The sequence below is a fragment of the Panthera uncia genome, chromosome D4 (genome assembly GCF_023721935.1).
Source record: "Panthera uncia isolate 11264 chromosome D4, Puncia_PCG_1.0, whole genome shotgun sequence".
Classification (NCBI taxonomy): Eukaryota; Metazoa; Chordata; class Mammalia; order Carnivora; family Felidae; genus Panthera; species Panthera uncia.
This window is the reverse complement of record NC_064807.1, coordinates 27,764,911-27,790,808: the sequence shown is the minus strand read 5'-3', so window position 1 is coordinate 27,790,808 and position 25,898 is coordinate 27,764,911. Positions and strand designations below refer to the sequence as shown.

Below are 25,898 nucleotides of genomic sequence, written 5' to 3'. Positions count from 1 at the left end.
TTTCTTCTGGATGTAAAAACAATGATCCATTTTGACTCAAGTGCCAGATGGTCTTGGGAGCGTCCAATTCTGACTGATCAGAAGAACAGAATGAAACCTAGAGTTGGATCCCAGAATTTCTACCTAAAAATACAAAAAGGAATTTTGACTTTGGACAAATGGGAATACACTCAACAGGGTGGTGGGCATCCTCCTGGCTGTAGTGGAGGTTTGCAGTGATCCCTTAAAGAAATTAAAAGAAAATTAGGGAAAATAATCTGTGCCCCCTTCCTCAAAAATTCTCTGTGAAGAGAGAGGGGCAGAGATGAAAGCAGGAGAGGTTGGCCTGATGGGTGTTGGCTTGAAGCTGTTGCTTTATTTTATTAAGTACTTTTTACTATTTTTAAATAAAGGAAGGCCCAGAGTTACCTGAGTGGCTCAGTCAGTTAAGCATCCAACTTCATCTCAGGTCATGATCTCATGAGCTAGAGCCCCTCATCAGGTGAGCTCAAGCCCCGCTTTGGGCTCTGTGCTGTCAGCATGGGATTTTCTCTCCCTCCTGCTCTCTTTCTCTCTCTGCCCCTCGTGGGATTCTCTCTCTCTCTGCCCCTCTCTCATTCATGCCCCCCCCCCAAAAAAAAAAAAAAATAAAAAAAAAAAAAAAAAACAAAAAAGAAAGGTCCAAAGAAGAAGGCAAAAAATAGTTTGCAATGTTTCTACTTGACTGAAACTCCGATTTCTATTCTTGTTAACAAAATTTAAAAAGTAATATATCTCAAAAGTTAAACATAGAATTACAATCTGACCCAACAATTGTGCTTTTATGTATATACCCCGGATAACTGAAAACAGGGATTTAAACACACACACACACACACACACACACGCACACGCACACACACACACACACACACACACACAAAGCCCCACCTTATACACAAATGTTCATAGCAACGTTATTTATAATAACCAAAGATGGAAACAATTCAATGTCCATCAACTGAAGAATGGATGAATAAGTGATGGTACATCCACACACGGTAGTATTATTCAGTCACAAAAAGGAGTGAAGTACTGTTGCATACCACAGCATGGGTGAGTCTCAGAAACATTTATGCTGAGCAGAAGGAGCCAGATGCAAGGACAAGGTTAATGTATAGAGTCAGATTAGTGGTTGCCAGGGGCTGAGGGAGGGGATGGCAGGGTCTAATTAATGGGTACAGGGTTTGCCTTTGGCTGATGGAAATGTTCTGTAATCTGACAGTCATTGTTGCACAACATTATGAACGTGTACTAAATGCCACTGAATTATGCACTTTAAAGTTGTTAATTTTATCTGATGTGAATTTTACTTCAATTTTAAAATGTGATCTAAGATGAGGAAATGTAAAACATACAGAAATATACAAAATTAAAAGCAAAAGCCTCCCCCCTCCCATACCCCCAGCCAAGTTGCTCTTTCCAGGGATGACCACTGCTCAGTGTTGCTTCTATTCTTTGAGCTGGGACAGCGGGAGGGATTATGCACATCCATCTCCATATCTACCCCTTCACCCCTTAAGATCAGGTAGAGCATATTAGTCTCACCTGATTTTCTCTTTCATGACTTGAAGATTGTTCTACATAAGCACAGACAGATTTGTGGCATTGACTGAAGGGGCTGCCCAGCCTTGTGTTGAGAGGAGAGAATGAGCTAATTCCTTATGGAGAAAAGCTTTGCTTGCCTCTGATTTTCCACCAGGAGACCCAGAGCTGTAATGGAGATGCCCAAATGTGTCCACTCGTGACCTTGTGCAAGTAGATGTGCACAGCACATTGCTTACTGGGGTTACTGGATCCAAGTATATGAGCACTTAACATGTTAATGTTATCAAATACTCTTCCACAAAAGTTGCATCAATTTAGTCTCTGGTGCCATATGAAAGAGTACCCGTTTCCCTGCATCCCTGATGGTGCTAGATATGGTGAATCTTTAAAAATTTCTGTCCATCTGATGGTAAACAATGAACCTTGTGGCTTGACTAGTGTGTAATTAATTATGATTTATGTCATACATGTTTGCTTGTATTTATTAAGCATCTACTTTTGTCTTGGTAAATTGCCTATTTCTATCTTTTCAAATATTTAATTAGTATTATTTATCTTTTTCTTGTTGCTTTGTATAAGTTCTTAGTAAATGAAGGAAAATAGCCTTTGTGTGTTATTCATATTAGGAATATATCGGGACTTTCAACTTTTGATCCTATAGAGATGCTTACAATTTCATGTTATATTTATTTATTTTTATTTTATTTATTGATTTTTTATTTTTTAAAATTTACATCCAAATTAGTTATCATATAGTGAAACAATGATTTCAGGAGTAGATTCCTTAGTGCCCCTTACCCATTTAGCCCATCCCCCCTCCCACAATCCCTCCAGTAACCCTGAGTTTGTTCTCCATATTTATGAGTCTCTTACGTTTTGTACCCCTCTCTGTTTTTATATTATTTTTGCTTCCCTTCCCTTAGGTTCATCTGTTTTGTCTCTTAAAGTCCTCATATGAGTGAAGTCATATGATATTTGTCCTTCTCTGACTAATTTCACTTAGCATAATACCCTCCACTTCCATCCACATAGTTGCAAATGGCAAGATTTCATTCTTTTTGATTGCTGAGTAATATTCCATTGTATATATATACCACATCTTCTTTATCCATTCATCCGTCGGTGGACATTTGGGCTCTTTCCATACTTTGGCTATTGTTGATAGTGCTGTTATAAACATGGGGGGTGCATGTGTCCCTTCGAAACAGCACACCTGTATCCCGTGGATAAATGCCTGGTAGTGCAATTCTGGGTTGTAGGGTTTATTTTTAGTTTTTTGAGGAACGTCCATACTATTTTCCAGAGTGGCTGCACCAGCTTGCATTGCCACCAACAATGCAAAAGAGATCTTCTTTCTCCGCATCCTCACCAATATCTGTTGTTGCCTGAGTTGTTAATGTTAGCCATTCTGACAGGTGTAAGGTGGCATCTCATTGTGGTTTTGATTTGTATTTCCCTGATGATGAGTGATGTGGAGCATTTTTTCATGTGTCAGTTGGCCACCTGGATGTCTTCTTTGGAGAAGTGTCTATTCATGTCTTTTGCCCATTTCTTCACTGGATTATTTGTTTTTTGGGTGTTGAGTTTGATAAGTTCTTTATAGATTTTGGATACTAACCCTTTATCTGATATGTCATCTGCAAATATCTTCTCCCATTCTGTCAGTTGCCTTTTAGTTTTGCTGATTGTTTCCTTCGTTGTGCAGAAGATTTTATTTTGATGAGGTCCCAGTAGTTCATTTTGCTTTTGTTTCCCTTGCCTCCGGAGATGTGTTGAGTAAGAAGTTGCTGCGGCCAAGATCAAAGAGGTTTTTGCCTGCTTTCTCCTCGAGGATTTTGATGGCTTCCTGTCTTACATTTAGGTCTTTCATCCATTTTGAGTTTATTTTTGTGTATGGTGTAACAAAGTGGTCCAGGTTCATTCTTCTGCATGTCGCGGTCCAGTTTTCCCAGCACCATTTGCTGAAAAGACTGTCTTTATTCTGTTGGATATTCTTTCCTGCTTTGTCAAAGATTAGTTGGCCACACATTTGTGGGTCCATTTTTGGGTTCTCTGTTCTGTTCCATTGATCTGAGTGTCTGTTCTTGTGCCAGTACCATACTTTCTTGATGGTTACAGCTTTGTAGTATAGCTTGAAGTCTGGGATTGTGATGCCTCCTGCTTTGGTTTTCTTTTTCAAGATTGCTTTGGCTATTCAGGGTCTTTTCTATATATTTATTTTTTGTTATATCTAATGGATTTTGTGTACCAAATTATAAATTAACGTATTCATGTTTCCTTCTTCTGTGCTGTCCAATACATAGCTACTACCCACATGTCGCTATTTAAATTTAAATTAATTACCATTAAATAACATGTAAAATTCCATTTTCATCTATACTAGTCTCATTGCCAGAGCTCAACAGCCACATGTGGTCAGGGGCTGCCATGTTGAACAGTTGAACATGGTGATAAAAAGCATTTTCATCATCACAAAGAATTTCATTGGACAGCCTTATTCTAAATTATTTGTGAGTTTCTCTTTTTAAGTCTATCTCCATCTTGAAGTAATTTGGTTGTCAAGAATGAGGGTAGGAGTCTTACACACCTGTTTTCTAAGCAGCTAGCCCAGTGCTGCTCTCTGTATAGTGCTCTTCCATGTTGATTGGAAGGTCATGTTAACCATAAATGAATTTCTTGTCTATCTTTAGGCCCAGGACCATGCTCTATTCTGATCTACTGTTTGGTGTTTGCATTTCTTCTTTAAATATGTAAACATTGTTAGTTCACTATATGTTCTTAGATTTGGTAGAGATACATATGTTTCTCTTGTTCTTCATTTTCATAAATGTTCAGGTTTACTTTGGCAGATAATTTTAATATCATTTCTTTCGAGTTTCTTCCCCAAAAAGTCTTGATATTTTCTAAGAGTTTTAGAGTCTTAGCTCTTATGTTTAGGTCATCTATCAACTTTGAGTTAATTTGTCATATGGTATAAGGTAAGCTTTTCGGTTTTTTGTAACATTGGATTATTCATCTTCTTACCATTGAATTGCAAATTCATTTATTTTTACTCATTTATGTATGCTAGCCTCCCCCTTTAGTTGGTGATTTCCTTGGGACTGTCTTCCCAATTTTGGCCTCCTCGGGGCCCAGCCTGGTGCCTGGCATAAAGAAGATGCTGAAAAAAAATTGTTTTAATGTTTATTTATTTATTTTGAGAGAGAGAGAGAGAGAGAGAGAGAGAGAAAATCCCAAGCAGGCCCCATGTTAGCATGGGGCTCAGTCTCATAAACCGTGAGATAATGACTTGAGCCAAAATCAGGATTTGGACACTTAACTGACTGAGCCGCCCAGGTGCCCCTGAAAATTATTTATTGAGCTGAATTTATACAAGATTTCTGAACATGGCTACTCATGTTGTTATCTAGGAGAGCATATTGCAGATTTTGCATTGCATCTAATACTCAGGGTTTGGAATCACCTACAGTGCCTGTTTTTATTGCATTCCAATTTGTTTTGTTGGGTGAATTTCTCTTGCTGTCTAATCCAAGCCTAAATGCTTTTGGGGTCTCCCTCTTTCCTTAGAAGCCTTTAATAGTTAATTTCCCGTGCGTTGCAAACTTCCTAAACCAGGATACTTTGGTAATGGAGTATCTAATTCAGATGAGCATCTTATCTCCTCTCTCTGCCTTTTAGGATGGCAGTGCTCCCTATGGGGCCAGATATGTGGGCTCCATGGTGGCTGATGTGCACCGCACCCTGGTGTATGGAGGGATCTTCCTATACCCAGCGAACCAGAAAAGTCCTAAGGGCAAGGTAATTCTCTTTTGTCCAGTGGCTCTGGTCCGTAAGCCAGTTGGAGTTCCCTTTCTCTTCATGTCTGCTTTTTAGTTACTGCTCTGTCCTTTTCGCGTCAACTTGTCAGTGGGCATGTGGAAGAGAAATGAGGGCTATTTCCCATTAATGAATTTGAGGCTGTGGGAGAGACGAAAATTGTCGTTGTTGGCAATTTTCACTGGCCTTCACTTCCCCTTTTCCTCATGCCTGTAACTCACCATGAGTCAGCTGTGTTCATCTACCACTTTCTACATATTGTGCCTGACCTGTAGCTTCAGCACCACCTGATTCTAGATTAAGGATCCTTTAAAGATCTAATGAAGAGTATGGACTCACATTCCAGAAAAAAAATGCACATAAACATACACACTACATACGTTTTTAGGGGGTTCACAGATGACCTGAAGTCTACCCATGAAGCCCCTAGAGAGTTCCCAAACTCTAGAATAAAAACAGATCAGAACTTATTCAATATTTCTACAAAGGTAGCTCCTGGAAGATCTTACTGCTAGTTTATGACACAAACCCCAAAATACTTGTATTATTAGGTGGGAATCTTATGATCCAAGTGCATCTGTCTTGAATAGACCCTCCCATAGAAACGTGTCTGTTTTTTAGCCAATCACAGAAATCATAGGTAAGTAGACACATCAAAACACAGATCTACTGTATTCTTGGGGCACAGCAACAATTAGCCACATGTATATATGTCTCCCAGGGTGTGCAATTTGAATTATTGGAATGCCGGATTCAAAGCCATGGTAAGAAATCTCAGAGCACATGGGACCAGAAGGAAGATTTTTAATATGCAGATTGGTGTATCAGAATTTCTCTTCATGCGAGTGTTTAGTTCATGTATGTTATAACCTTTGGGAGTAAGAATCACAGATAAGTCTGCATGAGAGGGGCTGGCCTGGAGGATTGAATGAGATCCAGAAAATGAGGAAATGCTTAAATACAACCACTCTTGCTGCCTACTCAGTTCAACACAGAAAACATTAGGCTAATTATTAATAATTGTTAAAATGACTTAAAAGTGATGATTCACCAAATTCTACTGAAATCATTATTACACTATATGTTAACTAATTTGGATTTAAATACAAGTAAAACAAAATAAAATGATTTAAAATAAGTCAGAAAATATCCACATATAATGACCTAGACATTTCTGTAAGTACATATAATTCCATATATAGATCTATATTCATAACACCATAACCATCATCCCTATTGAAAATACCATTGGTTCCTGAACTCAGTGTTTTAGCTTTTGTGGTCTCTGTGACCACACTGGTGTGTATTTTGGGGGTGGGGTGGTTGTGTACACCTTTCCTCCTATGTGTGCTTGTCTCTTTTTATCCATTTAGATTTTAACTGCAGAATAAAGTAGATCATGAAGACAGCAGGCCAAACTCTGAAAACCTGAGAATTGTGTCTTAAGGTGGATTTACTCTAAGGGAAACTTAAGGTGAAGGGCAGCCTTGGACAAACTTTATGCGAGAATCCTATGTTGTTTTTTTAAAGTATCTGAATCAACATGGTACAAACAAAGGCTACTTGGTTACAGTCTGAGACTTTATTGCTGACATCCCAAATTCCCAGGCAAGGGAAGAAGGGGCTGAGGTCTATAAGCTGACCTAGGACCGATTGGCTTCCAGTGTCCCTCCTGTGGATGATCAGAGACAAAACTAGCCAATCCAAGTGTGTCCACACCCACTGGGGCTTCTTTGCACTCTGCTAGGATGCCCACAACTCTGAGAGCTAGAGGTCTAGGGAGAGGGCAGCATACACTGTTTTACCAAAATGGCAGTAAATGCCCTCTGGAATCTTAACTTACTGTCTCCTGAATGTCCGGCTCTCCAACCTAGACCAGAGATCTTTTGCTCCTCACTGTGAAATAATAATTCAAAAACCAGCACAGAATATGACTGCTTCTCAAGGTAGTTTCAAATGATCTTCAGAATTGATTTGAAGAAAAGAATAGAAAAGAAAAAGCTGCAGAGAGCTGGGCCAACCACTTTGGAAGCTGATTACAGAAATGAACTGGTTTTCTTTTAAATGCAAATTTTGTACCTATTGGGGAAGGAAGGAGAAGGTGGTACGATATTGAGGTAGAACATGCAGCTGGACCATCCCCCTGGATCTAATGTGATATGTGTGTGTGTGTCTGGTGGGGGTGGGGGTGGTGAGGAGGAGGGAATCACAACATAATCACAGAAATAGATCCCAAAAAGCATTCGGCCCAGCCCATTTCATTTCAACTTTTTAAGTACTCACTGGATGCAGGGCAGACACCTGCTAGTTCCCTTAGTGCCTCTTAGAAAAGGCAGCCCTTCCTCAGGACAGTCTCAGCCCTGGGTCCACACGCACAACTTGGCAAGCAGGACAAAGGCTGACTTTACTCTCCTTACCCTGCCCCCTGTGGCCCTCCACTGGGAACCCTTGGGTAACGGATGCAGTAGCCTTGTTTGGACACTTCCTTGTGTCAGCAAGTCCTGGGAACGGAGATATCACAATGACCAACCAAGACAGACTCTGTTGCTGCCTTCAAGGGGGAGCATATAAGGAGGAAGGCAGTTACTAAACAGAGCTCAGTGTGACAAATATATGAAGAGGGATGTGCTATTGGAGTGCAAGCAGTAGAAGTTAATTCAGTCTCGGGGGCTAAGAGAAAAGACCATTTAAATACTAGCAACCTACCTCGTCAAGTTGATGCTTGAGATGTGGAATTCCTCCATATGATCTCAGACACTGAGGTTATCCTGAGAGGCTACCTAGTATTCTCCAGGTGACCTCCCATCCCACCCAAGCTGGACTCCTTCCTAGTCATAAGGCCTCACGTACAGAGGCTCCTGACCAGGCCTCAGCGTCAATTTGCCTCATTGCCAAACTGTAAGAAACTAGTATCTAGATCTCATACTTCCAGACAAGGAGGCAGGTCTCCTATGAACACAAAGGTCACAAGATGGGTAGATACTGACCAGCAGTGCCCCAAAGATGTGATGATGAACAACGTCTGATGCACCCAGCCTTCTGGAGGGCCCTGACTTCAGGAAGCCCACTCTGCTGGGGTGCCCAGTGTGCTCATGCTAATGAGACAGAAGTTCAGCAGTTGTAATTCCTTCACTGAGCTTTAGGGGTGTGTCATAGGACTTTTGGCAGCTTGCCAAGCTTGTCCACCTGACTCTGTTTCTCCACAGCTCCGGCTCCTGTACGAGTGCAATCCCGTGTCCTACATCATAGAGCAGGCGGGAGGCATGGCAACCACAGGCACCCAGCCTGTTCTGGATGTGAAGCCGGAGTCCATTCACCAACGAGTTCCCCTCATTCTAGGGTCCCCGGATGATGTGCAGGAATACCTCACCTGTGTACAGAAAAGCCAGGCAGGCAGGTAGTGGGTTTGACCCTGCAAGCTGTCTTCTCTTTGCCTTGTCCCTTCTATTAAGGGCCCTAAATAAACGATAAGTGGAAACAATGGTGACGAGTAACAAAAGGCAAAGCTCCTGAGTCACATCCAGAACAGCAGTGAACTGCTTGTCACAGATCCAGACCCTAGAGGCGGTTCTGTGCTCAGTGTAAAGGGCTCAAAATAAAAACCCACGTGTGAAAAGAAAAACTTTGATTTGTCTTCTTTCATGGGCGGCAGCTAGTAGAGATATAGTTCTAAGTCTGCCAGCCAGGGAATTGGCAACTACCGACTTGCGGCAAAAAGTCCAGAGATTAGCTAAGAATTTGTCTTGGTTGGCTTATAATTTGAACCTAATGTATTTTCCTGTAGTGATTCATTTCCTTTCTTGTGAAAGAGATAAATGTATTTAATATATATTCTATATTTAAATGTATATTTACATGTACTTAAATGGCTGGCAGTTACGGAAGAGCTTTTGTCTTACTTTGGATACGTTTTGAGTTAGAAATCCTATGGCTATTAAATTCTGAAGCTTCAGATTGAGCCTTTTTCGGGAGTGATGATTTGGATGCCCAATAATTGTTTGAACAGAAAGGTGTGGTCACCTGTTGACTAAGCCACATATGAAACAGAGTTAAGATTTAAAAATTAATACCTACTTTTCTCAACCCCTTAACTTTGAATTTTCATTTTGGGGAGAAGATTTTAATTTATCCTAGGGCCTGACCAGAGTGCATAGTTAAATATCAATCATTTTTCAAAATTATGTCAGCATTGCGATTGGGGTGGCATATACATCAGGAACCTCAGCTTGTTTTCACAAGAATTACTATATGTGTATATGGACCCAGAGGACAAAAATCCTTAATGAAATATTGACAAATCAAATCCAGAAGTACTTAAAACAAAGATGCATCAGGACAACATCAGGCTTAACCCAGGGATTCAAGAGTGACTCAACATTAGAAAGTCCACTAAAGTAATGCATTAGGCAATGGTGGTGGGGAGGTGGGGACTAGGAGGAGCCATGGACAGAAGCGAGGCTCTCCTTTCTCACTGTGGCTTTGGGTGGGTGGTTCATACAACCCAATGCAGATGTCAGCATGTGTATAATTCAGGACTCAGCGTTGTTCCTCAGCTAAATATGGCTTGGCAGCAGTAACAATAGCGGCAAAATTTTAATATGCAATTGAAATGCTTTCAGCCTCTCCAAAGGACACATCAATTTTTTTTTTTAAGAAACATTCTGATTTTAACCAATGGGCTACTTTATTATAGACTTCATCTGAAATGTTTATCTCAAAGATCCCAACTGAAGTCTTCACTTCAAAATCTCTTAGGAACACTTTGATTTGGTGAGCGTACAGCACCTGGTCTAAAGACTGCACAGCCATGAGGAGAAGGTTTTGCTGGAAACAGAGGTGAGAGACAGCACCTTCGGTCATGGTGTGTGTTGCTTTGATAAGTGTGGCGGACGCTCAGAAGATCCATGCACCATTCATACGCCTCCTTCTTCAGGCTGAGACCGTGGGTCCCTGTAAGTGAAATCCTGAAACAAGGAGCTGGGAAGAGCTTAGGACTCCCCCACTCCATTCTCAGAGGCCACATATCAAAGATTCGAGGGAATTGGTGGAATGGTGCCTGAGTGACTGTCCTTCCATAGGCAGGGGACAGAAGAATTATTGGTGGGATCTCTGGTCTAAGTGATCTGAGGATCCCTTTCTTCTTGGTTTCTCATTCTCTCCTGATTGCCTTCCCAGGTTAAATGTTTGGGCCTGTCTCAGGGGGAATCCAGGTGTTCTTTCCATTTTCTAAAAAAATAATAATAATAATGTTTATTTTTGAGAGAGAGAGTAAGAGAGAGAGAGAGAGGAAGGGGCAGAGAGAGTTGGAGACAGAATCTGAAGCAGACTCCAGGTTCTGAGCTGTCAGCACAGAGCCCAATGTGGGGCTCGAACCCATGAGCCATGAGATCATAACCTGTGCCGACATTGGACACTTAACCAACTCAGCCACCCAGGTGCCTCTTGGTTTGCTTTCCATTCTCTAGCATTTCCCAAAGTACTCTTTATGGGTCTGGCCCCACTTGGGGAAGGTGGGACTATTCACTGGTTTGCATTGTACTCTGGGCAAATGGGCTTCAGCAACTGGAAGGCAGAGCCATTAACACAAGGAGAAAAGCCATATGATTATTTTAATAGATGTTTTTTAAAAATAAGAAGAAGGCATGCTGTTTCAAATCAGTGGGAAGAGAATGGTGGATAATTAGCTAGTCGTCTGGGAAAAAAATAGAAGTGGATTTGCAAAACATATTACAGACGGATTCCAGAATTAAACATAAAAAATGGAAGTATGAAAGGGATATATTTATGACCCTAAACGGGACCAAAAGACAGCAAGAAAAATGTATAAAGGAAAGAGATGCGATTTAACAACATCCCCCACACAAAGTTAAGTCACTCCAAAGTGCAGGAGAAAATGTTTGTGACAGGTAATAAAAGGCACATTAAGGATCATACATATTAAGAGAAAAAAGATAAACCACCCCCCCCAGAGAGATAAACTAAGGATATAAAACTGCAGTTTGTGAAGAGAAAAATACAAATAGTCTATAAACTAGTGGGAAGATGGTGAGACTCCCTAAGGATCAGGAAATGAGAAGAACATGGCCCATCTGTTCTCACTTAGCAGATGCACAATAAACAGCAGTGACTGATCCTTTCAGATGTCCTCAGGTGCTGGGACATGGCCCTCTTCTGCCTGCTGGAGAGACAGATCACAGGACGGCCACGGGACGGCAATGTGGCAGCTCTGTGGACATTGAGAAGTTTAGATAAGCAGGGCCTCTGACCTGCGGGTCAGCAGGAAAACCTAGATGAGCCTTTCTAAAGTTACATATTGTCTGTAAGAGCAAAAAGATGGGAAGGATCGAAGTGTCCAGCAGTAGGGAGATGGTTGACTGTGGAAAGCTCTTCAGTGGTTTGAGAAAGTTGCGAATTACTTAGAAACCTGCTCCAGCTTTTATGAACATGGAAATAAATCCCTTCCCTAGTTCAAGGGACATCACAATAGACAAATGTGGAAAGAAATAAATATATTGGCACCATGCTAAGCCCTTTTGCTCCACCTAACCTGATGACAACACCATCTTTACTCTCTGTATTCACTTCCTGTAATGAAATCTAACCATCTTCTATCATTATTATTATTATTATTTGCAAAGAAGGGGAAAAGGCATGAGAAAGATATGCAGGAAAGTAGGACATGGTGGGTGGGTCTATAAGATGGGTCTGTGTACCAGTCTGAGTTCTCCAGAGAAACACAACCAATAGGATTCAAGCCTTCCTGCCCTGACACACACAGACAGACACACAGACACACAGACACACAGATACACACCCTATGCCACAGTCTTGAGGCCGAATTCCTTCTTCCCTTGGAGACCTCAGTTTTGCTCCTAAGACTTTCAAATGACCCAATAAGGATGTAGGGGTTCAGGACACGCTACTCCAAAATAAGCCACAGTGGCATATTGGTTATTTTGAGATGAAGGCACTTGAGAAGCAGCAGATAGATGCAGGAAGGGCTCTCTGACATCCCCTTTCCAGAAGCAGGTCATAAAATTTCCCTGAGAAAGGTGTTCTCCCCTGAGAAAGTTTCCAGCAAGAGAACATCCTGATCACTGGAGGCTGGAAGACAGCACTGAACACATCTCTGTGCAGACACAATTCCTAAATAACCCTCATCTTCCACTAGTTTTGCCTCCTGCCCTCAAATGTATTTCCTATTTGCTCCATTCAAAGGTTGGGACAGACACAGCCAAAGGGCAGCTGAGATGACATGTGCCTATTTACAACTACAAGAGCCAGACCCCACCCAGCATTCTCCTAGTGGACCATGGGCACATTGTTAGGTCTTTTGAGCTACAGGCCCAATATGGTAGCACTTAGTTAAATGAAGCAAATCAGCAAATGAAGACTCAGTATCTAACCTAACTGCAGTTTCAACTCCCTTCCCACTGAAATATAACCTTTAACCAGTAATAATGGGAATGTCCTGGTCAGCACTAGGAAATACATCAACAGACTCTTTCTCTTCTTAGGAAAGTGATCTTGCCTAAAATAAGATTCTTTGCTAATAATTTCCTTTTTTCTGTTCCCTCTCTACCTTTACAAACCTTTCTTTTTCTGTAGCTCTTGGAGCTCTCTTCTACTTGCTAGATAGATGAGAAGCTGCCTGATTCATAAATCCTTCATGAATCCTTCATGAACCATAAATCCTTCATTGAACCAATTAGCTCTTTATAATTTACTTGGTTGAGTTTTTGTTATTTAACAGCTTGATTCTACAGAAAGTTAATATATTGAAAACTGACCCCACTTCTACTTTGAAATGGTTTTATTTTAAAAGGTAAAACTTTATACATCAGTACAAAATATAAACATTCAGAAGTTATTAGACAAATCAATCACACAAAGCTGTTCAAAGCAGTATTTAAAGAAGTAACATTTTACTGGTATAAAATGTCACAGAATCAAATCACAAGTTCGAGCTCCAAGTGTTTTGCTCCACACAATAAGGTGTGGTCAGTTGTAAGATAAAATTCTTCTTCGTAGTATTCTGTTCCCAATCAAGGCCTTCTACAGAGATCATCTCATACAACAGGAAAGCTGGCCATGGTGGCGATTCCACAGTGGTTTTTCCGGTCTTTGGCCATCTTTATGTAGCCATCTATGCCCCAATTTGCACCCCAGCTGAAAGAAGACAGGGTTTGCCATTGATTACAAACAAACACATTTATCTTTATGAACAATACCCGATACTGAGCAGTGCACCAGAGGCTACGGCAGATTCAGGAAGAATCAGGAGAGGCCATTCTTGTTCATGATTGGATTCTAACCCAGCACAGAATTCTATCCCCAGACCTTTCACAGCCCACAAAATGAGAGACCCCAAAGCACTTGGGATCAGATGTGTTTCTGAAATAAGGAAAAATTTCCAATTTAGAAATGCAGTGGTACCAAAACTATAGCACTACCTTAGCAAGCTTGAGACAGTGTCTTCATGTTGTCATGAAATGAATATGTCTGTGTTTCCCCTACGTAGAGTAAAGACTTCTGTGATTTCAGAAGTGTGCTCAAGGGTTTGAGAACATGCCTCCAAACACTGATTTCGGAAAGGATTCCCTTTTCAATTTTAAAGATAAGTATTTTTGGCTTCTTATACCTGTTCTTGACGATCCAATATGTATTGTTTATCGACTGTCCTATTTCAGTGCCATAGCCAATCACCAGAACACCATGGTCCAGGTCTTCACTGCTGCAGTCTGGATCATAATAAATGCCTGGAAAAGTGAAACTCAATGCTAGGGTGAGGATTCCCATGTGACATGTGATAGCAACCCAGCCTATCAACCAGAGTAAGGGAGGCATTTCAACCTTCAGCGAAATGACATAACACCAGATAAGAGTTAGAAGCAGATCTTTTCTGAGCTAGGCTAGGGATTGAGGCTCTCATCTAGTACCGGCAGAAAGACAATTTGGCAAGAAGCATAAAACAACCTGTCAAGAGGCTTAAAAGAGCACTCATTGAAACCTTGTGATTTGACTTTTAGGATGTCAGCTTAAGGAAACAGCACAGAACACTAAATTACTTGAGCCAAGGGATTGTTGTCCAATCTCAACAACAGTGGTAAAATTCTTTGGAATGTTTCATGGTCTAACAATTAGAAGAAAGTAAATTAAAGTATGCCAATTGAACTATATAGCCATTTAAATATATTTATGGCGTACTTAAAATTGTGGGGATGTGGTTCAAGTCATGTCAAACAAACAACAGGCACAAAAATTACATGTACAGAATGATGTTAAATCTACACCCTCCAAAATTCTACATCGACTTCTACATAACAAAGAGTCAATCTTGCTGTACCTTATGGTGGTTTCCCCATTTTTCTGCCTAAATTTCTACATAGACAGGGCTTACCTTCATGATAGAACTGGAAGGTAAAATGGCTTGCATCTATACCAACAGAGATGGGACCCTTGGTTGCTACAGCCACCATGAGGGCCTTCTCCTGCTGAGGGATGTCAAAGAAGCCAGTGTCATTGGCAGCAGAATCCTGGGGCTTGTATTTGCAGGATTCATCCTTTCAAAGGTGAAGGGGAAAAGACTTAATTACTACCATCCACTGGGAACATGACTTCAAGACAGCTTACAGGTAAAAGATTTCCAAGTCAGGTTTGTTAACACATCCCAGGAGTTCAAATGCTATTGGTTGTTTTGAAATGGAAATATTCGCTGGTGTGTATTTAATGAGACGCTCTCAGTCTACCTGTCCATAAGAATTTTGTTGCTCTGGAGAAATTTGCAATATATATAGAATGGTATGTATATCACCACAAACATAGAAATAGGAACAGCTATATGGTAACGATCTAAGCAGAGAAATGTGCCCGGCCGATACAGTTTAATGACAGATCTGACAGTTTGCAGATCTAGAGTCTACAATTTAAAATGTGCATATTCATATTAAGCGATGCCTGGGTGGCTTAGTCGGTTAAGCAGTTAAAGCGTCTGACTTCAGCTCGGGTCATGACCTCATGATTCATGAGTTCGAGCCCCGCATTGGGTTCTGTGCTGAGAGCTCAGAGCCTGGAGCCTGCTTCAGATTCTGTGTCTCTTTCTCTCTCTGCCCCTCCTCCACTCTCTCTCTCTCTCAAAAATAAATAAACGTTAAAAATAAAATGCACATATTAAATGTGGTATCTGTTTTCTTCAAATGTATTTAACTCTAAAAAACAGAACTGGAATGACAGGTAAAGAGCTCCACTCACCTGTGCATGATATGGATAGGATTCCTCTGAGTCCAGGCCTCCGTTGTCCTTAACATACTGGAAGGCATTATTCATTAGGCCACCATTGCAACCCTCATTGCCTTCAGCCTGAGAGCAGTCCACCAGGTTCTGCTCACTCAGTGAAACAAGTTTGCCAGTTTTCCGGAACATCTGTCCTTCAAGAGCACCAGTTGCACTAAAAGCCCAACAAGAACCACATGGACCCTGAAAACAAATCATAAAGCTCTCAGTCTACAAAACAAATATCAAGATTTGACAACAGCCCACAGATTTGAAAACTCTTAAAACATGGCGAACTGCACATTGTTTCTCAGTCTACCATAGCAAGGACACTGATTCCTTTAGCCTTTACTCTTGAGAGGGACCTGCTGAACATTGTCTCACCTGATCCTTCACAGGAGTTACATAGCCTTTCTCTCTCCAGTCCACAGATGAAGGGATCTTAGCAAAGAGAGGTGCTTGGAACACTTTCCCCTTCTTGTGCTTCTGCATTTGAAGGCCATTCATCACCTGCTTGGATTCTTCATTGGTCTTCAAGGAAAAGGGAATACAATGTTTGACAAGCATGAGATTTTTTTGGTAAAGTATTGGGGAGAGGAAGCACAAAAAGTCAGCAATCCATGCCACACTCACCATGTCACCAAAGCCATTCATTGCCACCGTGAAGCTGTGTTTCCCTTGGCTGTGTTCCCAATTGTGCTGTCTGATCATTTTCATATTCTTCTCCCACACCTCTTTCCTCCATCCTTCTTCATCCTGGAGACAAACATATAATTCATCATCTTTATTTCTATTTAAAACCAACTCACCTGCACCTAGCGGGTGTGCTCACAGAGAGGAGGAGAAACCACAGCCAGGGATGGCCTGATGCTTCTGCAAGCTGTACTCCAGCAACCACACAGCAGGACATATGCCCACGTACAGTCAAGGTGCCCCGCTTACTGCCTTGGTAAGAGCAGCCTCAAGAAGCTACTCCCTGCTATGAACTCCCACCAGCACAGACTGTTCTCTGCGGGGGTCCCTCTGTGCAGTTTAAATGTTACCAACCATGTCATATAGCTTCCTGTGTGTTGCCTTCCACTGGGACCATAGTTCATCTAAGCTCTGGTTGAGTTGCGGAGCAGCTGAGGCTATTCCCAAGCAAAGGGCAGCCAGGAAGAGAGAAGGATGCATGTTTCAAAACCTAGAAAGGGAAATGAGTTTCTAATTAGACCAAGCCATCCTCCTTTCTTCTGAGATGTTAGAGCCACTAAGGTGGAATTGAATTTATCCTCCCAAGCGTTTGCACAGGGCTGGGAAGGAAGGCTGAGGATGTGGGATGTGCTGGGGGCCTGCTGCCCTGCTCCCCTCCCTGAGATCCGCCTCCCACTGGCAAGGGATTTGGATCTTGGCGCAGGGAGGGGAGGGCCTCGCAGCGCGGCGTCGGAGGCTCAGGCTGCCGCATAAGGAGAGGTCAGGCCCGGGGACAGCGCCTCCTGGGAGCCACGAACCTCCGACCCCCAAGGCAGGTGGCCTCGCTGGTTCCTCGGATGGCCCCCCTGCTCGGGTTTGGCGGGGGCAGACCAGCTGTGGTAGGTGCAGCTGAGCAATCTCAGTCACAGGTGCAGGTCCGGGAGTCCAGAAGGCCCTGCACTGGGCCGGCAGCCGCCCGTTTAAGACCTAGGATTCGGCCCGGCCAGCCCCGCCCTGCTCGCCTTGCTCAGGCTGCGAGTGGCTGAGCCAGCCTGTGGGCGGGGCTTCTGTGCCCTGGAGCTCTGTTAGCCTGGGGAGTGAGTTGCCTGGATCAATTGTCCCAGAGAGGAGGCCCTACCTGCTTCAGTGGCCCCGGGGGAGGTGAGCCGGGGGACCAGTGACAGCCCCGTGGAGGGGTCCGGCGTCTCCCTGGGGACCCGGATCAACTAATTACCACGAATTTATGTGTTGGCAGGTGGTTCACGTAAAGAACCTCACAGGGAGCCCCAAGTGGGTTTTCAGCGTCACCCTTCCTGTCCTTTAGTTCTAGCGTTTTGGGTTAAAATCTCCCGGAGGGTTGGCGGAGGATGCAGAGCCCACAGGGGGAGGTGTTATCACTGTGTCGGGATGGGATGCCCCTGGGTTATGAAGAATCTGGAGAGGGCTGACAGTGCCCCACACGGGGCATGCGCTGGGCAAGGCTCAAGTCCTTTCAGGGAAAGGGGCAGACGGAGAGGGGTGTCCGGGGAAGGCATGGCATTTGGTAAGGCTCCTGTCCTGCCTCCCCCAGGCAGGGATTCTTCTTTCCTCAGAACTGACAGAAACGTGTCATTTACAGAAAAATCTGGCTTAATAAAAGAAAGGCAAAATGTAGAAACTGCTTTTTCTTTCCCACTCTCTGTGTTATGGAGTATTATGTTCCTCAGTATCCGACATGTTTTTCTTTAGATTTAAGAAATTTGCTTAAATGACTTTTACTTCGGTGGTTATTACTTTAATTTACATGTAATGCCAGGACTTCCATGGCAGTTTGTAAGAATATTTTCAATGGAGGAAAATATGTTTATATATGAATATTAATTTATGTAACTAAGCATTTAAGAAACACAACTGGAAACGTAACTAGCTGGGGAATGTGCCAGGATTTTCAGGAGATGTTGAAATTAAAAATACATTTGACTGAACTAGCTCCTGGTATCAGGGCAAGCTACTATTACCTGAGGCTTCTATTTGTGGGAGGTTGGGTGGAGAAAGGGGCAGAAATGCATCCTGCACTTCCAATGTAATTAATAATGACTCTCATCTGTGGGAGAAAGTCAAGTCCTTTCTCCCATGACGTGGGGTCGGAGGGACAGGCCCTTCTGCCTGGGGCATGTGGGTCCCGCCTTCTCATCATGCTGACACAGCCCTGAGGGATCACCGCTGGGCCTTCCGCTTCCCTCAGCCTCCTCCATCTGACCATTTCCTTTATGCTCCCTGGTGCTTCAGCAGTTCTGTCCCCAGTGGCCAAAAGAAACATTCAAAAACCTTTCTAGAAAGTTGTCAGCAATCCACGGATGACCTTAAACAAAGCTAGCCATATTTTTTAGAGGAAGTGATATTTTGGGCAAGGAATTTCCATTTGAGCTAGAGTTAGTTTTTTCCCTTTTGAAAATCATTTTGTTTATGTTTCCTTTTTTCTTTTTTTTTTTTTTTTAAGTTTATTTTTAAGAGAGAGCGTGAGCAGGGGAGGGGCAGAGAGAGAGGGAGACACAGAATCCGAAGCAGGCTCTAGGCTCTGAGATGTCAGCACAGATCCTGACACGGGGCTCAAACTCAGGAAGTGCAAGATCATGACCTAAGCTGAACTCGGATGCTCAACCCACTGAGCCACCCAGGCGCCTCTTTGTTCATGTTTTCTACTTAATTCAGAATTTTTTGGATTTATAACAGCTAGAGCTAATGAATCTAACATGCAGAGTGCAGATAAAGAAAAAAGAAATCTTATAGAAGTTTTGAACTAACGTACTTCTGCAATGCAACAAGGCATCCCCCCTTTTATAGGCACCATGGAGTTGGCTGGACTCCTTGGAGCCATAGGCAACTGGCCCTAATAGTTCAATGAACTGCAAAACAAAACAATGATCTGTCATTCCACCATTATGCCTCCATTCCCTAGGTCTGGAGGGGAGATAGCATTCATTCATTCAACAAATATTTATTTTAGGCCAATCATATATCAGGTGAGTGGTGAACATGGTGGTTGGCAGGCAAGAGACATGATATGTAAATAAATATTTACTAATTCAGGCCATTGATTTTGAAGCAAAACAGTTTTAGTTTCAAATTTTGATTCTGCTTCTCAACAGTCATGTAACTTTGGCAAGACACTTCACCTTGGAGGGTCTATAGTCTCACCTGTCAAAAGGAATAAAAAATGTCTATTTCTAAGGATTATAGAGGATATGGTGGTCAGCATACAATCCCTAGAATGTAGCTACTATTATTATGCTAAATGATGTTCTGGAATTTAAGAGGGCTCTTATCATCAAAACATCCTTGTTGGTGTCATATCTTAAGATATATCACTGAAAGTTTTAGAATATCAGACAGTCCAGATACAATAGGACACATGATAAGCCCTTGAGGGCTGTGGGGCAGGGGGCAAACACCTGAGGTCACCAGACCCAGCAGAGGTGGACAGAGGATTAGGAACACGAGGCCATAAGTCTCAGCTGGAGCCATGCCAACATGCTGCCTCCGGTGTGCTCTGTGCTCAAGGCTGGATGGAGAGCGAAGGACTAAGGTGACCTTGGAGACTCTCACCCAAACCAGCTTCCATCATCATGGCTTCCCCCCAGCATTTCCTTGCTTGTGGAGCCCCCAAATGTGCACAACGCACTGAAATAGGTCAACTGTGGGCAGACTGTTGGCAAAATGCAATGCTGAGTCCAGGCCTCGTCTTGGTGAACCTTGGTCATCGGTGATCCATCTGGGAATCTGGTGTTCTTCCCCCTCTTCTCTTGCATGTTTTCAGAAAAATAACAGGCAAGTGAAAAATGACTTTGTAGGTGTCTAGTGGATCCACTCTCCAATTGGTCCTGGCAAACTGAACTTGCCAACAAATATGAATGAACAGTTGCCTTAAAATTTCAGTCTCTAGGTCCTGACCTATTTGTAATCTAATGGAAAAGGCAGTGGTTTTTTGTAAATATGGAGTATGTGGCTGTTTTATTCCCAAGAGGAACAATTAGCCAACCAGTTACCTGGCTCATGAACCACAATGTCACACATTCCTTATATTGTGCCCCTGGGGATGGGACAGTAAGCGCATTGTCACCCTGGCTTGTCTCGTCTCATTAGAGTTTTTATGAACAACTTGGCAGTGGCTGTTTTCAAGGACTCTCAGAGGGACCTTGGCCATTGTCCTTCTGGGAGTTTTTTCTGTTTTTTCTTTGGTTCCTTCTGTTTCTTCTTCTTTTTCTTTCCCCCCTCCCCCCCCTTTTTTTTTGCTAAAAAACCAAAACAGTCGTTATGAAAAATTTTAAAAGTACAGATAAGCAAAAAAAGGGGAAAAATGCATCCAAAATTCTGGTCTTTGTGGCTTCTTGAAGCCAGTAGACAACTGGGATGTATGGCTCACTCACCAATGCTCTGCTTTGGATGATGGCCTTTGTTTACCATAATACCCCTTATCGTACCTTACAGATGAATGAACTGAAGCTTGGAGGGGCTTGGCAGCTTCCTCAGCTGGTGAGCAGGGAGCCAGGGTTTGATCTCAGGGGCTGTAACTCCAGACAAGGCAACACACAAGGCTGTACCAGACCCGGGATTGAAGGCTGGACATCAATAAAGATCATTAAAGAGAATTGCAGAGGACAATGGCTAATACTTTATGCTGCAGTGTGGGGACAGCAACCAAGGGACCACAGTCTTCCCTGGGCCCCCACATCATTACCCCAGGCACAGTCACTAACCCTCTGCCACTGTGTCCACTCAACATTTCTGGAAAGTGCCTCCTGTGTCTGTGACTGTGTATGGGGAGACCTCCCTTCTCCCTGCAGGAACCATCACCCTCTTCTCCTAGAAGAAGATCCTCCACCCTGAGTTATTTCTTCTAGAGTAGGTCTTAGGGTACAGTTGTCAGGGCTGAGGGAGACTGTATCAGATGCAGAGAGGGGCCCTGTAGTGGCCTGCAGACCTGTGTCATGTGTGACACAGGGGAGTGATACTGTCTGAAATGTCTGTATTCTTTTCCTGTTTGTGTTCCATTTCTAGGGACAGGTCTACTCTACAACCAGGGACATCCTTGTCTCATAGACAATCAGAATTTTAACAACAGGAATGCAAAGAAGGGTCACTGTCCAGCACTTGACATTCCAATTAGAATTCCTGAGTCCAGGAGGGGCCTGAAAGCCAGGCTTTAAAGAGAGAGAAAAAGATTTTCTAATCCTAGGGCCCAGTCTGAAAACCTCCCATAATGTCATTGCAGGGAAGAATAAGTCTCCCACTCAATAGTGGGAGAGGGGAGAGGTGTCTCCCTAACACTGGGAGAGGGGCAGGAGGCTGCTCTGAAGGGAACCACTTGCCTACACTCATGCTTACACTCATGTGTGGCTGGTGGGCTCTGGAAGATTCCCAGCACAGCCTTTGGCAAGAAGGGGTACAGGTCACATATTTGAAATGACCAAGAGTAGGAAACACAGACTGCCCATAAGACCCCAGGACCTTTGCACTCTCCATGAGGAGACACTTGTTGAAGAATGAAAGAGGCTAGATTTTGCATGAATGGTTCCAAGTCAGATTCATTTTAAGAATAATAAAGGAATATGATAGTTCTCGACAGTGTGGACAGTAATTATACCCAAGGGCAGTGTTGGAGTCATGTTAAAGCTGAAAGGGACTCATTTCCCAAAAAATGAAAGGAAATGCACAGGGTTGCTGGAATGTGGGGGATTAAGGTTACCGCTTCTCCTTAGGCCATTCCTATCATTGCAGTGGAATCACTAACTTCTAGTCCCACTCAGCCACTAACAGGGTGAAGGTTGACAAACAGAGAAAATGCCACAGTCTCTCTAATGGGTTAGGACATTTTTGCCGCATCAGCCATGTGCGCTCAGCCTGTGCCTCCTGGCTGGTGAACTCCTTCCCAGTTGAGTCTCCTCCTCCTGAGTTGTGTGTTTTCCTGTTGCAAAGGAAATTGTCCTCAGTTGATGCCCCATGATTTCCATACTGGAGTGTTTGGTGAGCTCCAGGCAGTCCGGGCACAAACAAGATTTAGGCTGTGCCAAATGGATATACTAGAAAGGTCAGGGTGTGCTGCTAAGGATCACCTGCACAGGAAGAGATCCCGCCCCAGGCGCACGCGGCTTGGGCTGAATACAGGTGAAATGTGACCCCACTGCCCCCTACTGCAGGCACCCTGCAGCAGTCTACAAAGAGTGCAAGCGTTTGCAGGGGCCAGACAGGAAATACGCTGCCTTAGGGAAGATGTACAGCCTGCTGCACCCCTGCTTGCTCAGAGCTCATGATCTAGACAGGTGGGGGAAGCACAGGGTCCCGGCTGGCTGGTCACACTCACAGGACAGCACCAGGGAGCTAGGCACGCCCTGCTCTCCCCTGAGTCTCCCAGGTGGTAAGGTTGAAAGGGTAACATTCACTTCTTGTTGACTTTCTTGTGTGCAACCCGCCCCTCATTCAGCCAGAGCTATGCATTGCCTTAGAAAGTCTTAGGATTATTAAAATGAAATGATAGGAAAAAGAGTCACATGTTCAGTCTTTAACTTTCAAAACAAGATTTTTGAGCTCATGGCTTTCAACATAAACCCAGGCTTTATAAAGAGAGAGACACTGTGCTACCAATTGCCAAAAAAACACAGGAAAGGCTGTGCACCCTATGCTGTCCTGACTCAAGATCATTTTGTCTTCCACTATATATGTCTTTAGGAGATTGAAAACAATAGCAAGCAGCATAATCACTATTTTAACAAATATTTATGTGGCTATTGTAGACGTGGAATCCAGGTTTATTTTATTTAAAAAAGTTTTTTTCTTAACATTTACTTATATTTGAAAGAGAGACAGAGTGTGAGCAGGGGAGGGGCAGAGAGAGAGGGAGACACAGAATCCCAAATGGGCTCCAGGCTCTGAGCTGTCAGCACAAAGCCCGAGGCCGTGTTCCAACTCACAACCTCGAGATCATGACCTGAGCCGAAGTCTGACGATTAACAGACTGAGCCACCCAAGTGCCCCAGATATCAAGGTTTCTATGTAACCTGGAGACAGAACAGGGATGGGAAATTCAGGAGGCAAGTGTCAGCGCGCTTATGAATTAAAAACTACTTTTCCCTTTCCTTATCCCGGGCTTTTTTGGAGCAGAGACCTGTCAACCCTTGTGTTTCATGACAGGGCCATGGTCTGACATGTGTGTGACTCCAGGTTTTCTCCTAACACTGAGATCTGTTACATGTTTCAAGAGCAGCCAGAATCACTGGTCTTCCCAAAGTGAGGCCCTGCCTGTGGAACACAGGGTGAGTTTTACAGTGTCAGGGGATGGGATCCACGCGGCCATGAAATATTACATGGAAAAGGGCCTGTGGGCTTTCCCTGCATTTCTACACACAATACAGAACAAACCATACAGTAAACTTTTTAAAACCACAACAATGCGTTCAATAGTTTAGTGAGGTAGAGAAATAAGGACCACTGGGTGATTTTTTTCTTAAGGTTAATTATTTAATTGAAATAAATATCCAATATTCCAAGACTGTACCCTTTTTGATTTTTGAAATCTACTCTTTCTTTTATGATGTCTTCACATATGAAAGACAAATTTTAGTGGGTTGCTTGGTTTGGCTCGGCCAGTGGAGCACGTGACTCTTAATCTCAGGGTTGTAAATTTGAACCTCATGTAGAGATTACCTAAAAATAAAATCTTTAAAAAATATATATTTTTTGTGATGACTGGTGACAACAGTTTCTAAGTAGTCTTACTTTGTATAAGAAAGTGTCAGCCCCTATGTTCTTCGTGAAATTTTACTATTTCATGAAAATCCCAAAGTATGGGAACCACTGGCACACAGTAGGGCTTCTCAGGGTTGAGGAGTCGGTAGATGAGAAAACAGCTTCTCACCTTCATTGGAAAACAGCTTCAGGCTACACTCTTTGAGGACACAGAATAGTACAATTAATTTTTATTTCTTATTTTTAGGACAGCATTCTTGCCAAAATGATGAATGAGAACCTAACTGGGCCTGAAGTCCACCTTTGTCCCGACTATGGAGGATAAGTTAGGTGTCAGCAGGAGAAAGCAATCAGATAAGACCACAAATCAGAACATTCTAGAAGATAACCATTTTTGCATGTTGGCCCTGGGGCTGAGTGTTCTCCACATGAAAGAAGAGTCTTTCTTGGCATCTTCACCATTTACAGTGATAAGGTCCCCCAGTCCTTTCCCAATGGGAGGGGGGCAGAGCCCCCAGCTGGATGGCAGGCCTCCAGGAGCAGGGATGTGAGGAGGCTGGGGAAGTGGGGACCTGGGCCAGGTGGCAGGGGAGACTCTCACGGAGAAGAACCCGGAGCACTAGTAAGGCTGTGTCCCCAACAAGGGGAGCCCGCAGAGGAACTCAACCCCTCAAACCAGACAGAGAAGGACGATGACCCCCACAGACTGGTTAACCAGAGTTGACAATCAAGAAACATTCAAAATAGGTCACTAGATAAAAAAACTCCTCATCAGAAAAGCCTACAGCTTTCAATAAGAAAAAAATACAACATGATAGAGGTTCCCAGATTTGAAAATAATCCTAAAAATGTGCATGGTAGTACCAAGAATACATTTTGAAACTGAAAGTTTTCTAAACTATCAGTAACTATAATTACTGACAAATCATTTTCATTTCTCATGTTGGAATGATTGAATCATCTTTCTGTTTTGGTCAGAGTGCTATTATGAAATCTGTTATATGTAGCAAAAACTGTATTAAAAGCATTATGAGGTGTGTCAACAGTCTATCCATATAGTAATGCATTCTGGGGAAAAAGGAAACCAGAGAAAGAGCCATATAAATACAAGAAGTGCTTCTCTCCTCAGTAAGAAGTGCTTCTCTCCTTGGACTTTAATTGTCATGTGACAAAGCAAAAAAAAAAAAATTCATATCCAATGCAAAATACAGAAGAAAAGTCCAGGAACTTGGTTATCCCAACTTTCTTTCTTTCTTTCTTTCTTTCTTTCTTTCTTTCTTTCTTTCATGTTTATTTTTGAGAGGAAAAGATAAAGAGTGAGTGGGGGAGGGGCAAAGAGAGAGGGAGACAAGAGAATCTCAAGCAGGCTCTGCACTGTCAGCCCCGAGCCCAATGTTGGGCTCAAAACCACGAACTGTGAGATCATGACCTGAGCCAAAAACTAAAGTTAGACACTTAACTGCCTGAGCCACTCAGGCACCCCTCTCAGCTTTATTTCTAATAGGGAAAAATGTGTGTTTCATGGTAGGGAACATGTAAGTGTATGCTGCCATTAACACTGTACTTTCTGAAGAGCTTCTAATAACATTGAATTTTTGCTGTTATGACACATTAGGTGAAAAAAGGCAGGATGTAGGGGCGCCTGGGTGGCGCAGTTAGTTAAGCATCTGACTCCTGATCTTGGCTCACGTCATGATCTCACGTCATGATATCTCAGGTCGTGAATTCGAGCCCCACATCGGGCTCTGTTCTAATGTGGAAAGCCTGCTTGGGATTCTGCCTCTCCTTCTCTGTGCCTCTCCCCCACTTATGCTCTCTCTCTAAGATGAATAAATAAACATTAAAAAATA

The 25,898-nt window shown here is 43.0% G+C and overlaps 2 protein-coding genes and 1 long non-coding RNA gene across 3 annotated transcripts in view; 2 read left to right on the top strand and 1 right to left on the bottom strand.

Annotated features, from left to right (window-relative positions):
* FBP2 (fructose-bisphosphatase 2) overlaps window positions 1–8,997 on the top strand; it is a 31,047-nt gene extending 22,050 nt beyond the window's left edge. The window contains exons 6-7 of the mRNA XM_049613979.1: window positions 5,245–5,364; window positions 8,589–8,997. Of these exons, the coding sequence (XP_049469936.1) occupies window positions 5,245–5,364; window positions 8,589–8,783 (315 nt within the window). The 3' untranslated portion in view covers window positions 8,784–8,997. The remainder of the gene's footprint in view (window positions 1–5,244; window positions 5,365–8,588) is intronic.
* A 4,288-nt stretch (window positions 8,998–13,285) lies between these two features.
* On the bottom strand, window positions 13,286–17,337 carry LOC125909195 (procathepsin L-like). Its single transcript, XM_049612248.1, has 8 exons — window positions 17,145–17,337; window positions 16,702–16,837; window positions 16,288–16,410; window positions 16,039–16,185; window positions 15,634–15,858; window positions 14,783–14,945; window positions 14,024–14,141; window positions 13,286–13,551 (listed from the first exon to the last, which is right to left on the bottom strand). Exons 2-8 carry the CDS (start codon window positions 16,825–16,827, stop codon window positions 13,452–13,454), a joined length of 1,002 nt encoding a protein of 333 aa, XP_049468205.1. The 5' UTR covers window positions 16,828–16,837; window positions 17,145–17,337; the 3' UTR covers window positions 13,286–13,451.
* An 81-nt stretch (window positions 17,338–17,418) lies between these two features.
* Window positions 17,419–20,959, top strand: LOC125910149 (uncharacterized). Its single transcript, XR_007453876.1, has 2 exons — window positions 17,419–17,487; window positions 20,794–20,959. It is a non-coding gene; the product is annotated as an uncharacterized LOC125910149 (long non-coding RNA).
* Window positions 20,960–25,898: the final 4,939 nt, after the last annotated feature.